Raw genomic sequence first — 13,653 nt, forward strand, 5'->3', positions numbered from 1 at the left:
AGTGTAATCAGTCAACGGCGTCGAAGACTTGGAATGGACTGCCCCACCACCAGATGAATCAGCGGGGGAGGATCACAGAGATGCTGCTGTCTGTTGCAGGTCAAGTCAGTGCCAGATACAAAGCTTGTAGCCATCCGGTGGATGGTGAGGTACAGTTGCGGCTTTAGGCATCTGCACGAGACCCAGGCAGCAGTCTGCAGCGGAGCCACGTCTTCAGCCGGATCAGATCAGGTATCCCCCAGGTAAGTATGCTTCGCTCAACGGTATCGGTTGGGCGAAGTGACATGCAAAAATGAAATAAATTTTTGTATTTTAAGTTGATTTTCGTTCAACCATTCCTCCATCCGTCCCCAGTTTCCCATATCCCCATATCCCAGATTCCAAACCATCCTCTACTCCACCATCAAGAAACAAATTTCCAGCAAAATTCCAGGTAATGTGCACGATATTCCCGCTTACAAAATGGCTGTGAAAAGCGGATGTGAGCGGGATTGGGCGCTCTTTGAGACGCCCCGCTGCCCAGGGTAAGCTATAGTGTAATTCCGATGCTACCTATACATTTAAATGAATACGTTTTTTTTCTGGTTTATTTTTAAGTATACCTACACATTAAACTTACATTGTACATATTCTATATATTTTACTTGAAACTTAATTTTGCGTTTGGCGTGTGTTTGTTTCTCGACGGAAACGTTTGAAACGGAAATTGCTCGAAGCGTTGCCAACCACAAAACATCAAACACGAATCCCAAACCACATTACAATGCTCTGGAATGAAAGAATCGATCTACACAGACAATACCTAATATCGCTCTAGAGATTGATTTAGTAGTAGACCTATGCAGATTAGGGCCATTCATTAAATGTTATATCAGCAATTATTTGGGCTCGCTCTCTCTTTCTTTGAAAGCTGTAAATGCTTTAAAAGCTCTCATTTAGTTTTCTTCGCTGCCCCATAATCTCGCCATCTCCTCTGCCACCTCTAATCACCCGTTTGTTTCTGTTTTCTGTACAAGAATCTTGTTTTTGACTTTGTTTTTGGCTCTAGTGGTGAGGTCTGAGGTATCTCTAAGAGTATCTTTTATTTGAATATCCACAAAGCTGTTGTTGCCGCTCTCTCCAGCTCCTCTCGCCACCAACTTATCTGCAGTTTTGTTAATTGTTCAATCGGCAACAACACAATGCTCGAGGCATTCGTCGTCGTAGTCGTCGTCGCTGCTGCTGTCGTCGTGTTCGTTCAAGTTCGTTCAAGTTCAAGGTCGGCTAAAAATGGTTTCTATGTATGAGATTGCGAGCTTTTTCTCTGCCCTCTCGCTCGCTCTCTCCCTTCCTCTCTCTTGCTTTAATCAGCATTGCGGTTATTTGTTGATGATCAAAAGGTGGGAAAGAAGTGGGGGGGTGCAAGGGGAATGGAAGCGAAATGAAGCAATAATATTAATGTTCATATCTCTGTGAATGTATCTCGTTGGCTGGTTGTTGTTGGTTTTTTTTTTGTTCTGCTCGTTCTTTCGTTGTTTTCTGCCCGTTTGCTATTTATTTTCGCGCTGCATCCGTGTAAAGGCAACGATCATGCTGATCATGACGACGTTTAATTTTAATATTATCTACGAAGAATTTGTATTTTTGTACCCGGTTTTTGGGAATTTTTTGCTTCGTAGAAAGTTGCTTGACTTGAAATCGAATGTCTCTAAACCAACTACGGAATATCGGTTAATCCGCCGCAGAGGAGTACTGTACCCTGTTTTTTTTATGAATATTCAAATTCTAGACTAGTACCAGTAGTTGAGACACACTACATTTCCAGTCTGAAACTCTATAGATTTGTATTTTTTTTGTTGCATGCAGCAGTTGATAGAATGCTAAGGAATTACATGGGTGTAGAACATGGCTACTTTTAACCTGGTAAATGCTCTAGAAGTTTTATATCTGTACACCATTCCGTGTAGATACACTAGATTGTCGTTTGCTTAGTTTCGTTTTGTGTGTTGTGCTAATTATTTGCTTAAATGGGGACACTTGGGCTCTTTTTGGTCCTGTTAGCCGATTCAGTATTTCTAGAGTGGTTTTTTATGTCGCTGGACCACGCGCTTTTTGGTTTTTGGCCCAGTTAGAAGCTGTTGGCATGGCCTTGACCCAGTTCACAATTGAATTTATTGCCAAAGCACAGGCATGCACACACACAGTCGGACAGATGATAATTTTGTGTGTGTTCTGTAATTCGGAAAAGCTCCAAGGATATTTGCTTGCTTTCTCTCTCTCTCTCTGTGTGTGTGTGGAAAGTGTGCTTTTGTTGTTGTTTTTAATATTTAAATGGAATCCAAAATTTGTATGTTCTTTGACTAAAATCTAAAGCTTCTGTACACTGTAGTTTATAGGCAAATGGCACTTTCTCTGTAACTGTGGTAAATGTCTTTTTATCTGAACTTTTCTTCCTGACATCTTCCCTAGTTCCCTCCCTTCTCTCTCCACTTTCCTATACATTTTCAACTTGCATAAGACATATAATATAAGTATGTACAAGAAGATAAGAAAAGAGTTTAGGGCCAGTAGGTCAGGTCAGAAGAGCGTATATAGACAGCTTGCAAAACAGTTTTATCGAGAAGTTTTCTCTGAATATATGATTTATCATATCATTAAATATTGAATTATTCAATCTTTATTATGAATATTTTCATCCTGCGATTCCTACATACAATTATTTATATTCAAAAGTTGTACAAGTGCACATTTTGGAAGCAATAGAATTCTGAACACGGTCAGGATTTTGATCTCAATCGGAATTATTATTGAATAATCCTTGCCCAAGATCTTGGTTGGGTGGCACGGGCCCAAAAATATACCACCTTCTTGTTGTTTTGCTGTATATATGTATATCTTTTGTGATCTAATCGATTTGTGGAATAGGAAACTATCAGAGAGGCATAAGAGCTTTTTTCGTAGGAGTGCGGCTAGGTGGATAGGTGGATAGATGGATATTTATGAACTTGACCACCCTCTATTTGCTTTTTTTTTTCTCTCTTTACACCCTCGCTCTCTCGTTCACAAACACACACACACACTTGACGCACGAACGCGTTCTCGCTGTCATTGCTTTTGTTGGTGTGTATAGACGGATTTGTTGTGCCCAAAATTACTGCCGTGCGAGGGGGCTCAAAGCGCATGGCCCGCAAAAAGACCCACCAGAGCCAGACACCTGCCTGCACATCCACCTCCACCCATACGATGTCACGGCGCAAGCGCAAGGTGATCGCCGCCTCCTCGACCAAGTCGCGCAGGTAAATTGTGCTTACCCCATTTGATGAGCTTTCAAAATCTGAAATCTGAAATCTAGCCAATCCACCCACCAATCCACTCTCTGCCATGTTCTCTCCGTTCCGTTTCCCCCATAGAAATGTCAACGCGGACAGCGGCAATGGCGATCCTTGGTCTCAGGCGTCCGCGTCCAAGTCCACGTCCCCGTCCCGTCCATCGACATCGGCTAATGCTGGGGCTATGACGGCAAAGGCAGCACCGTTTGTGTGCCAGACGTGCGGTCGCAGGTACCAGGTGCTAGGCACGCTGACGCGGCACATGCGCAAAGAGTGCAACCAGCCGAAGAAGTATGTGTGTCGCATGTGCGGACGCGGTTTCCACTATAATTTCAAGCTGCAAGACCACTACTACTATGTGCACAAGGGCGCCGTAAAGAAAGAATAGAAGCAGAAGAAGATGAAGAATAAGGATCGGATCCTAGAGGAGGATATGCGATTAACATTTGTGTGTAATTGTTGTAATGATGTAAAAATCGACTATTCTTGCAAAAGCTACAAATAAATCATGGGTTGGAATTGAACAAATTCATTCGCAATGAGGAGAATCTCAGTGAAAGGAAGGAAGGAAAGCACGAGTCGAGTGGTGTAGAGGAGGAGAGAGTGTTACTGTTAGAAAGATACCGTTGAAATTTGTTAAGTGTTTGTCGTCTCGCTACCGCTCTCGCTCGATCAGTTGCTCGCTCGCTGCTCTCTGTTTGTCTCTCTCACTCTTTCTGTTTCTCTCTGTGTGTGCTCTGTTTCTCTATTTGCTCTTTGCTCCAACCTTTAATTGCAGGTCTGCTCGAGTTGAGCTTAAACCAAATGTTTTACTATGAGGGCGACATGAAGCCGCCGCCGCCCCCGCCCCCAGCTGCAATGCCACTGCCGCTCTCCTCCCCACCGCAGATGCAGACGCGGCGGAGCAAGCTGCGGGCGCGCAAGAAGAGAGCCAGCGGCGCCAGGAAGCTCGTTCCCCCGCCGACAGTGCGCAGCAGCTCGGCATCGACGCTGGCGCGGAACGCTGAGCAGCGGGACGACGGCAAGCTGCAGTGTCCGCAGTGCCCCAACTCGTACACCCGGCTGTCGGCGCTCAAGCGTCACCTGGAGTTCGAGTGCGGGATGCTGGAGAACTTTCGGTGCGAGGTCTGCGATGCGGGCTTCAAGCGCAAGGACTCGCTGAACCGCCACTGCAAGGTTAAGAAGCACATAACCAAATATTTGTTTTAGACTGACACGGAAGAGGAGAGGAGGGAGTATACCCTCCCTCCCTTTGACAGCGAAATTAAAGACGATTATTATCTATTCCCCTCAAAAACAACCGATTAATGAGAGCATAGCCCCACGGCCTGTTGTGCCTCTTCTTTTAGTTGTTTCGAGTTGTGGTTCGAGTGAAGAAATTCGTATTGTTGTTCGCGACAGGCCAAAAAGGGGAGGGGGGAAATCCCAACCCAAAAAGTCCCAATCAACCGTCATTTGAAGCCATATCTATATATGTTATATAATTTTTGGATGATTATGATTGTTTTTGTGCTTGCCGAAATATTCACATGCACACCACCCACACACAGACACCAACACACACTCATGTCTCGCACTCATTGCATATCCCCCCCCCCATACTTTCTTTTACTCTTTCTCTGTATCTGTCTCCTCTCTCCCCCCCCCCCCCCCCCCCCCCATTTCATAATTCCATATCACCTGAAGAGCATTGAGACCTGTTCAAACGAGGCAGCAGCTGTGTCTGTGTCTCCTTTAGACAGTACTTTTTATTTGCTCTCTCTGCTCACACACACGCGCACACAATCGAAGTGATCTCTGTCTCTTCCTCTCCTGATCTGCCGCTGTCCCTCTCTTTTTTTTCCTGTCTTGATTAACCGTTAACACACCCACCCACCCAATACCGCCTGCCCCGCCCGCTCCCCGCCCTTTGTTATGCTGCTGTGCATTGTTTTTACGCCTGTTTGAAATTTGTTTTTGTTTGACAAGAAAAAAAAAGAATAAAAAACCACAATTAAAACCGAAATTAATTTATTAATTTACAAAACCAACCAAATATTAATGCTTTCGATAATAATTAATAATAACTATTAATCTGGCATTTTGACAACTCGAATAACAAAATTGCTTGTTTGCCTTGAAAATATAATAATAATAATAAAAAAACTAAACAAAATTAAAACTTAAAAAAAAAAAAAAAAACAAAAAACTAAGAAAAAGCATGATCCGATCAACAAAGAATTAACGTTTCAATCCCTCCAAGAAATATGAAGAATTTGAAAACAAAAAAAACAACCGAAATTTGTCAAAAAAGATATCAACCACGAAAAACAAAAACAAATTTCAGGCCTGCAGCTGCACTCGATAGATGACTCTTCGTCCAGCCAGCACCAGCAGCAGCTTAATGGCAGCCGGCAGGAAGACGACGACGATTTTCCCTACCAGCAGGGAGTAGTAGGAGGATCGGGGCATCATTTTCAGACGCCGCAATTTGACAATTTTCCAGGAATACTGTCTGTCAGCGGGGCGGGAGGGCACAGCCACGGCCATGGCCACGGCCACGAGGAGAACTTTACTTGCCCCCAGTGCTATCGAACCTATCGGAGGCACGGCACCCTGCGCCGCCACCTACGCCAAGAGTGCGGTAAGGGCAAGAGCATGGTCTGCTCCGTGTGCGGCCATAGCACGAAGCGCGCCGATCATCTGCGCCAGCATGTGCGCAAGAAGCATCCGGAGATTGCCATGAGGTCACTCTTCAAGCGTCAGCAGAGGGCGGCGGCCGCAGCAGCGGCATCTGTGTCCTCGACCTCAGCCTCCAATGAGATCAAGCCGGAGGATGTTGTGGACCTGTTGGACGAGGCAGCCGTCGATGATGGGGAGACGAACACCTTTCTGGTCGAGGACGACGACGACGAGGATCTGCCGCCGCAGCAATCGCGGCAGCAGTTGCTGGAGGAGACCAGTGCCAGCAGCTACTATCGCCAGCAGTTGCAGCAACAGGCCTTGCTGCAGTTCACACAGCTGCAACAGCAAGCGCTGAAACAGGCGACGGCCGCTGCTGCTTCTGCTTCTGCGTCTGCGTCGGCGTCCGGCAGCAATCGTTCAGAACTGCTCAAGGGGGAGGGATTGTAGGAGGGGGGGCGGGTTCTCCTCTCTGCCGCTGCTGCAGCCGCCGCCACTCCGCTCCGCTCCTTGTTGTTGTGTCCTCTGTCCAGTCACCTGCTCATCTCTACTAATCCAATTAACCAAAGAGCGCCGCAGCCACAGCTACAGCCACAGAGAAAAAAAATGAGTTGAACTTTGACCTTTCGGCTTGATTTACTTTGCATTTACATATAGTACATATGCATATTATATATAAATCTTTTTAACCCCTTGGCTGTCACACGAGAGTTTTTTCTTTTTCCAGCGCAAAATCAAAAAAAAAAGTTTAAAACTAAAATCTAATCATTTAAAAAATATATATAAAAATATACATATATTTTTTGTATAAACTAAAGCCAAGACAGGAGAAAACTATAAACTAGAAATAAATGCCACGTTTTTTAAAACCAAACCACAACCAATGCGTTTTTCACTTGTTGCATGAACACACACAGACACACTGAAAAAAAAAAACAAAAACAAAAAAAAATTAAACAAAATTAATTCTTTTACGTGATTGATGTCTGATTTTTTTGTATTTTTTTTTTGTTTCTTGGTAAATAACATTTATTTAAACAACGATATATTCATGTCGAACATTTTGTTGGTGCCACAGTTGTTTATTTTTGTGTTTAAATTAAGTTTAACCTTAAGTTTAACCGAGGAGAGACTTATATCCATGTGATGGCGGCGTCGGCTAACCCAATCCACAAATACTATATACTATAGCTTTAAGCCAAAGTACACTGTAAAAAATGAACAAACGACTGCAACCAGAAACAGCGAAGACACGACATAATCACGAAACATTCTCTCCAACACCTATCTCTTGCTACCCTCTCTTTCTCTGTAAGAAATCGATCATTCTCAGCAAATCTTAGACAAAACCCAATCACAATTCTTACAGATTTAAGGACGCTTTACTGTAATTTTGCCACGGCAGTTGTGGCGGCGGCCAGTGCGGCAACAAAGAAGCCAGCATCAGCTGACAGCAGCGGCAGCAGCAGTAACAACAACCACAACCACACCCAGAACCATAATCACAATCACAGCAATAACTGCCATGTGGTAGGTGAGATTTGTGAGCCAGAGGTGACGATACGCAGAATGTACAAGTGCGGCCACACCAGCCAGAGTGAGGCGGCGACGGTTAGCCATCTGCAGCCAGGAGGCAGCAGCAGCAGCATCAGCAGCAGCAACCTCCACTGTATTGCCAGGAACTGCAGCAGCTGTCAAATGTCTGCCTTTCAGGTGGCGAGCATTTTCAAGAGCAGCATGCGCAGTGCGACGGCAATCACCCCAGCCACAGCCACAGCTGCAGCTGCAGCTACAGCTGCCATTAAGCCGCAACGCAACCATATTGCTAACAACAACAACAACATATGTGCCACAGCCACAAAAAAGTCAAGCATACAGTTCCATTGTGAGTTTTGCAGCTTCAGCTGCACCTGGCGCTACGACCTAAAGCTGCATCTCAGGCAGAAGCACGGCATCCACCAGCTGAAGAAGGTCTAGGATCTAGGATCTAGGCTCTAGGATGTGGGGAATATAATTCCGAAAGAGATCGAGGTCAAATCCGGCTGTTATATAGTTAAGAAATGTTGTTCAATCTCTCTGGACTGTGTACCACCCGCCCTGGCGAGAGAGCCCGAAGTCTGTGTCTGCGCTTAGTCAAACAAATCTGAAGTTAAATATATGTGTACAAATATTTATTGAAACGAAAAAGTTGATTGTTGTTGTTTTCAAATATATGCCTACCATCTATATCATGAAAGTTTATGTATTTTTAGAGCCAGTGATGTCCAGAGCCTCCCTTGGAGAAAAGCAAAATATAACTACATAAAGAAATCTGTTTTAATGTATAGTTTTTTTGTTTTTTGTTTTTTTTTTTTACATCTTTATTATAGTTTAGTATTGTTAAATTAAACAAAATTCTTAGAGAATTTCTTAATTATTTTATTTGTATTATCTACTAAGTTGTTGTAATTTGTTTATTTGTCTTTGATGGAGAGAGAGAGACAGATATTTGTTTTTGAAAATTGTTTAGAGTAGCCCTCTCTCTGTAGTCCTTTGTTACAACCATTTATGTAAACTTGATTAGACATTTGAATTTAACCGAACAATGTATGATTTGCATTAGTTTTCCTTCAACTTCTCAGACCGCAGAAATGAACGAATGAACTGAACGATTGATGATTAAGTTTAGTTTAAGCAAAAATTACGAACAACATTTGCAGCAAATGGAGTTTCAGACTAAGCCTAATCTGGACCTTTGTTTATGATTTTTCACACGTTTCTTTTCGTTTTCTTTTCATTTTCATTTCATACAACCGAAAAAAAAAACAAACAAACTAAAAAAACCACAAATAAATCAATGGAATCGAATCGAATCGAATCCTCCCATCACAAATAACAAATCAATGAAAATTGACCATAATCACCAACCCAATCAATCACCGAACACCTAATCCTCCAAAAATCACACATCCTCCACACACGATCACCACCCACTAACCAACCGACCAATGAACCAACCAACCACGGGATCTCCTTCCATCTGATTGATCTGTTCGATCTCAGACCTGAGTTACGACTTCAAGCACAGTGTGTTCGGCAGCGATGACGTGGACCAGGACTCGGACAATAACAGGGAGCGCTTCCACTGTGCGGTGTGCAACAAGAGCTATTTGCGCAAGCGACACCTGCAGCGGCACATGCGTGACGAGTGCATCGGCATTCCGCCGCGCTTCAATTGTGAATTCTGCAGCTCCCGTTTCCGCCGCAAGTACCATATGGTGCGGCATCTGGTCTCAAAGCACGGCATACCGCCGGCCATCGCACAGCTGACGACAGGCAGTGGGTCGCGCACCTCGAGCGGTCGCGACAGCACGAGCGGCAGTGTCATGGACCTGAAGGCCGGAAATCTGGGCCTTCACATGGGCGGCGACTGCGGTGCGAGTGTGGGCAGCGTGGGCTCGCTCAACGACTGCGAGAGCCCCAATCCCGAGAACCTATCGCTGCGCAAGGAGAACTACGAGAACGAGAATTTGTCCGGCTCGCGTTGCACTTCGCCACTGCCGCCACACATGGTGTCGATACCGACCTACGGGCTGACTGGAGCCATTACGGCCATCTCGGCAGCTGCTGCCGTGGTCGAAGAGCAGGCGGCCGCAGCCGCCGCCGCTGCCGCTGAAGCGGCAGCCATGGCCAAGAACAACAACGATGTCGGAGGAGGAGCAGGCGAGCAGGCGGCAGAAGGCGCCGTGGGGGGATCTGCAACAGAGTTGAACATCAAGCCGGAACCGGTTACCCCCAGCAAGGTGCAGCACCTGATGAGCGAGGATTGGAACATGAAGCTGGGCCTGCAGATCATCTCGAACTCGTTGCTCAAGGAGCGATTGATGAACACCATGCCATTTGCTTATAACAACAATTAAAAGGAGAACGCCTATCAGAGCAACCAAAGTCATATGTCCTGTCCCCCGACCCCCCCTGTCTACTATACTTAATTTATTGAAACTCGAATCTCGAAACTTCTCATCTAATTTTGTCAAAGAGTCAGCTCGCCATATTTGTAGGCTATAAATGTATATTTAAATGTATTTGAACTTGATTTGTAACTCGTATTTTCCCTACCATGTAAGCTTGTGTGAATCTCAGCCAGACATTCCAGACATTCCGATCTTCAAAGACGAACCGCTTTCGAAGATCCATTTTAATTTATGTAGACTATGTATTCTTTTGTCGCAAGCGAAATGTGTCTTACAATTCTCGTATTACAATATTGAAACACGCCATCTCGAAAATCGAAAATTGAAAATTGGATATCGAAAATCGAATCTTTCCTATAACCGAAACGAACTTGAACCGTCACGAATTTGTATTTATATAAGGATTTCCTATACGCCCGCCCACATCCAGCGATAGGATGGAATGGGAAACATGTATGTTTGTATGTATATGTATCGAAACATTTGTTAGTCACGTAAGAGAAAGGACGAAACCAAAAACGAGACAGGAATCAAATCTTCTTACTACAAGTTGAGTAATTCCAGTTTGATTGAATCCAAAAAAGAAAAACAACTCCAAAATACTCAACCAACGAACCCTGCTCCCCCCTGTCCTCTCGCAAAAGAAGAAGAGGACGGTGCGGGGGTGTATTTTGTAATTTTAACGCACCTATTCCAAATGATATGCCACCAAATTGTACGACTAGTTAAGTTATGTTTATACCATGTACTCGTAGAATGTAGGCCCTACACTTAATGCCTAATTTATCCAAAGTCCAAACGAAACAAAAAAGAAAATTATATTTTTTAATGAATAAATTACCAAAAAAAAAACAACAAAAAACAAACTAAAGAACCACAGAAATATATTACATGTATGTATTTAATTACAGCCAAACGGGATGTTTATTGTTCCCTTTTTAGACATTTTTCTCTTCTATTTTTCTCTTCCCCCCATCATCATCATCATTTCCATCTTTTGTTCATTCCTCCTGCTCCACAATGCTTTCGTTTTTGGTTTCACATTCTGTTCCCATTCCCCTACCGTTCAGTTTTCTTTCGTTTTCTGGCGATTGTTGTGCGAATTTTCACTAACCTATTTTATTACTAAATTTCTTTTAGATGTCTCTACAAAAACTGTTGTACTACCACCCCACTACTCTACATCTACTACTACTCCAAAAAAAAAAAAACCACTACCTACTACTCAAATACTACTATCTGTGAGGCGGCGGCGGCCAGAAGGCATCTCTGTCTGGGGACGTCCGTCTACTGCAGCGATCGAAGCGCAAAGAAAACAAAAGTCTGTCACTTACAGTATTATCTACTATATCTACTATCTTTTTTAATATATATTCCACGATATATATATACATATATCTTTGTTCTGTGTAAAACTCTCGCCTCGAACTGTTTTTTGTCTGGGTTCCAACTACCTAAAACACACACACACACACACACACAAACACACCCCCGGTACTGTGCGAAACGGATCTAGAAGGAATCCTATATCCTATCCATATGAAACTGAATCTCTAGTTCTGTTTCGCACTGTATTGTACCCTGTAAGCATGCTCCCAAACATACCTCGTGTATCTGTCTATTTCTCTCTCTCTTGCTCTCACTCTCTTGCTTGGGTTCTCTCATGTGTCTGCTTTCTGTGGCGTCTCTGTTGTGTGTGTTGCGTGCCAGTGTCCTTTATGCGCTTTTTGTTCTGCCGAGCGTTTTTCCAACTTCCAATTTCTATCTTTAAAATTACACCTAGATCTACTTCTCCATTTGATAATGTATTTGTGTGTCTTTCGATGAAATATTAAACAAAAATAAATTATTTAACACTTGATGTTTTTTCTTACACAGACTTATTCTAGTACTTAAGAAGGTTCCATCTGGGTTCTTATATCATCTACATACACAACATATACATACACATATACGTATGTCTATGTCATATCTATTGCTGGGATGATCTTTTTCTAGTTTTAAGCGATCTAAATGTGTTTTATATATATGTATATGTATGCATACATTATTCCTTTTCCTTTTCGTTTTTTTTCCCCGTCTAAATAGTTTATAAATTTTCTTTTGGAATGCTTGAGATGTTTTTAAGTCATTTTATATATATATGAATTTATATTAATTGTTTTTTGTTTTTTTTTCTGATATTTTATTTGTAGATTAGCAAACTTGACTTGCTCAAAGAAAAAAAAAAAAAAAATTAAGAAACGCAGCAAATATCAGCCACTCAAACAGATAATACAGTCAGTCACTCACGATCATCTGTTAATAATTTAGAATATATTCAGGAATCAATAAACAACGAATCATTGTGAATCATGCGACTCAACTCACGAACTCAATCACTTCCACCCACCCACTCACTCACTTCCACCCACTCCTCTGTGCGTGTCCCTGCTCCCCACCAACGTCCCCTCTGGCTCCCTCTCTCTCTATCTCTGTCTCTCCCACCTCTCTCTGTCATGCACACCCATTTACATTTACAGATTTCGTCCTGACCTGGTACCAGCACGCCTGCGACCAGTGCGGCAAATCCTACAAGACCCGCAAGAGTCTCAGCCGCCATCGTCGATTCGAGTGCCGCTTCACGACCGAGCGGCCGATCTTCCAGTGTCCCAGCTGCAACTATGCGGCCAAGCGGAGCGACAACCTCACCAAGCACATCAAGACCCATTTTGCCAAGATGAAGAAGGACTTCCTGCCGCTGGCCTTCCAGATGCAGGCCTCCGGCATTCAGACCAAGTGGGAGGCCACCGCATAAGGGGCTATGCTACACGCGCCAGTCCGCCAAAACATTCCGCTTTCGTTGAGGTTTAGTTTTTACGCCATTTGCACAAGCAAATACCATTAGTATTATATCCTAAGTTTCAAGCGCGAACTAACCAGGACCGACTGCAATGATCCACTGCACAGAATGGCCCTCAAGGGACAGTGCTGGGCGGGGTTTCTATTCGGGCTTTCAGTGTGTTTTGCCCAATTCCTGCAATCATTGCAGTCGCGTTCGGATCTCATAAACATTCGTAATTTAGATTAAGTTAAGCACGGATTTTTTCAGCCATCACTAACTTATGCTTCTAACTTCAGCTTGTCTGTCTCTCATTTCCTTTAAGTTAACTTAAGTTGTTAGCCAAGTAAGCCAAAGTCCAAACAAAACCGAAACCAAAACGTGAACAAAACTAAGTCAGGGAGGGAAACACAACACTACTGAGAGTAGTCGGGGGGGTGGGGAAGGGGGGCTGGGTTCGCCAACCCAATTTGCATTCCTAAGAAAGAACGAAACAAAAGTGAACGAAACATTTTTCGATACATAGTCCTAGTCCTTAGTAAGCGGCAATGCCAAAACAGCGAAATTTCCCAAAATTAACTGACTAACAAAACTTTGTAGATGATAGTTCGTAGACGATCTAAGTTCCTTTGCTAGCTAGGATTATGGATTACCTATAGACAAGAAGGATCTCAAACAAAAGACAAATGAATCGCAACCAACAGTACAATTGCAACTTAACTAAACAAAAACTAAACATAACTGAACAACAGCAAACACACACACAAACACAAATAGTTCAAATATATATTTACAAAGCAGCCAAAAGCAAAATTAAAGCCCAACTCTACAGTTACATATACATGCCTACTATATACATATATACAAAGATATATATTTTGTGAACCTTTCAAAAAAAAAACAAAAAGCA

General features: G+C 43.3%; 1 protein-coding gene across 15 annotated transcripts in view; it reads left to right on the forward strand.

Moving 5' to 3' along the window:
• Positions 1 to 13,653, forward strand: part of LOC6592807 (longitudinals lacking protein, isoforms H/M/V) — a 61,169-nt gene that overhangs the window by 13,230 nt on the left and 34,286 nt on the right. Inside the window, exons 6-7 of one of the 15 annotated variants that reach the window (XM_026984842.1) lie at positions 11,063 to 11,243; positions 12,445 to 12,790. The exons of 9 other annotated variants lie outside the window; for them this stretch is intronic. In XM_026984842.1, the coding sequence (XP_026840643.1) occupies positions 11,063 to 11,243; positions 12,445 to 12,775 (512 nt within the window). In that variant the 3' untranslated portion in view covers positions 12,776 to 12,790. Of the gene's footprint in view, positions 1 to 3,109; positions 3,276 to 3,389; positions 3,805 to 4,086; positions 4,634 to 5,634; positions 6,435 to 9,011; positions 10,641 to 11,062; positions 11,244 to 12,117; positions 12,138 to 12,444; positions 12,791 to 13,653 lie in introns of those variants that run through there. 5 more of the 15 variants (XM_026984843.1, XM_026984840.1, XM_026984844.1 and 2 more) reach the window with 5 other exon arrangements.

Source organism: Drosophila persimilis, unplaced genomic scaffold (assembly GCF_003286085.1).
Source record: "Drosophila persimilis strain 14011-0111.01,24,50 unplaced genomic scaffold, DperRS2 tig00000002-arrow-pilon, whole genome shotgun sequence".
In the NCBI taxonomy this organism is placed as follows: Eukaryota; Metazoa; Arthropoda; class Insecta; order Diptera; family Drosophilidae; genus Drosophila; species Drosophila persimilis.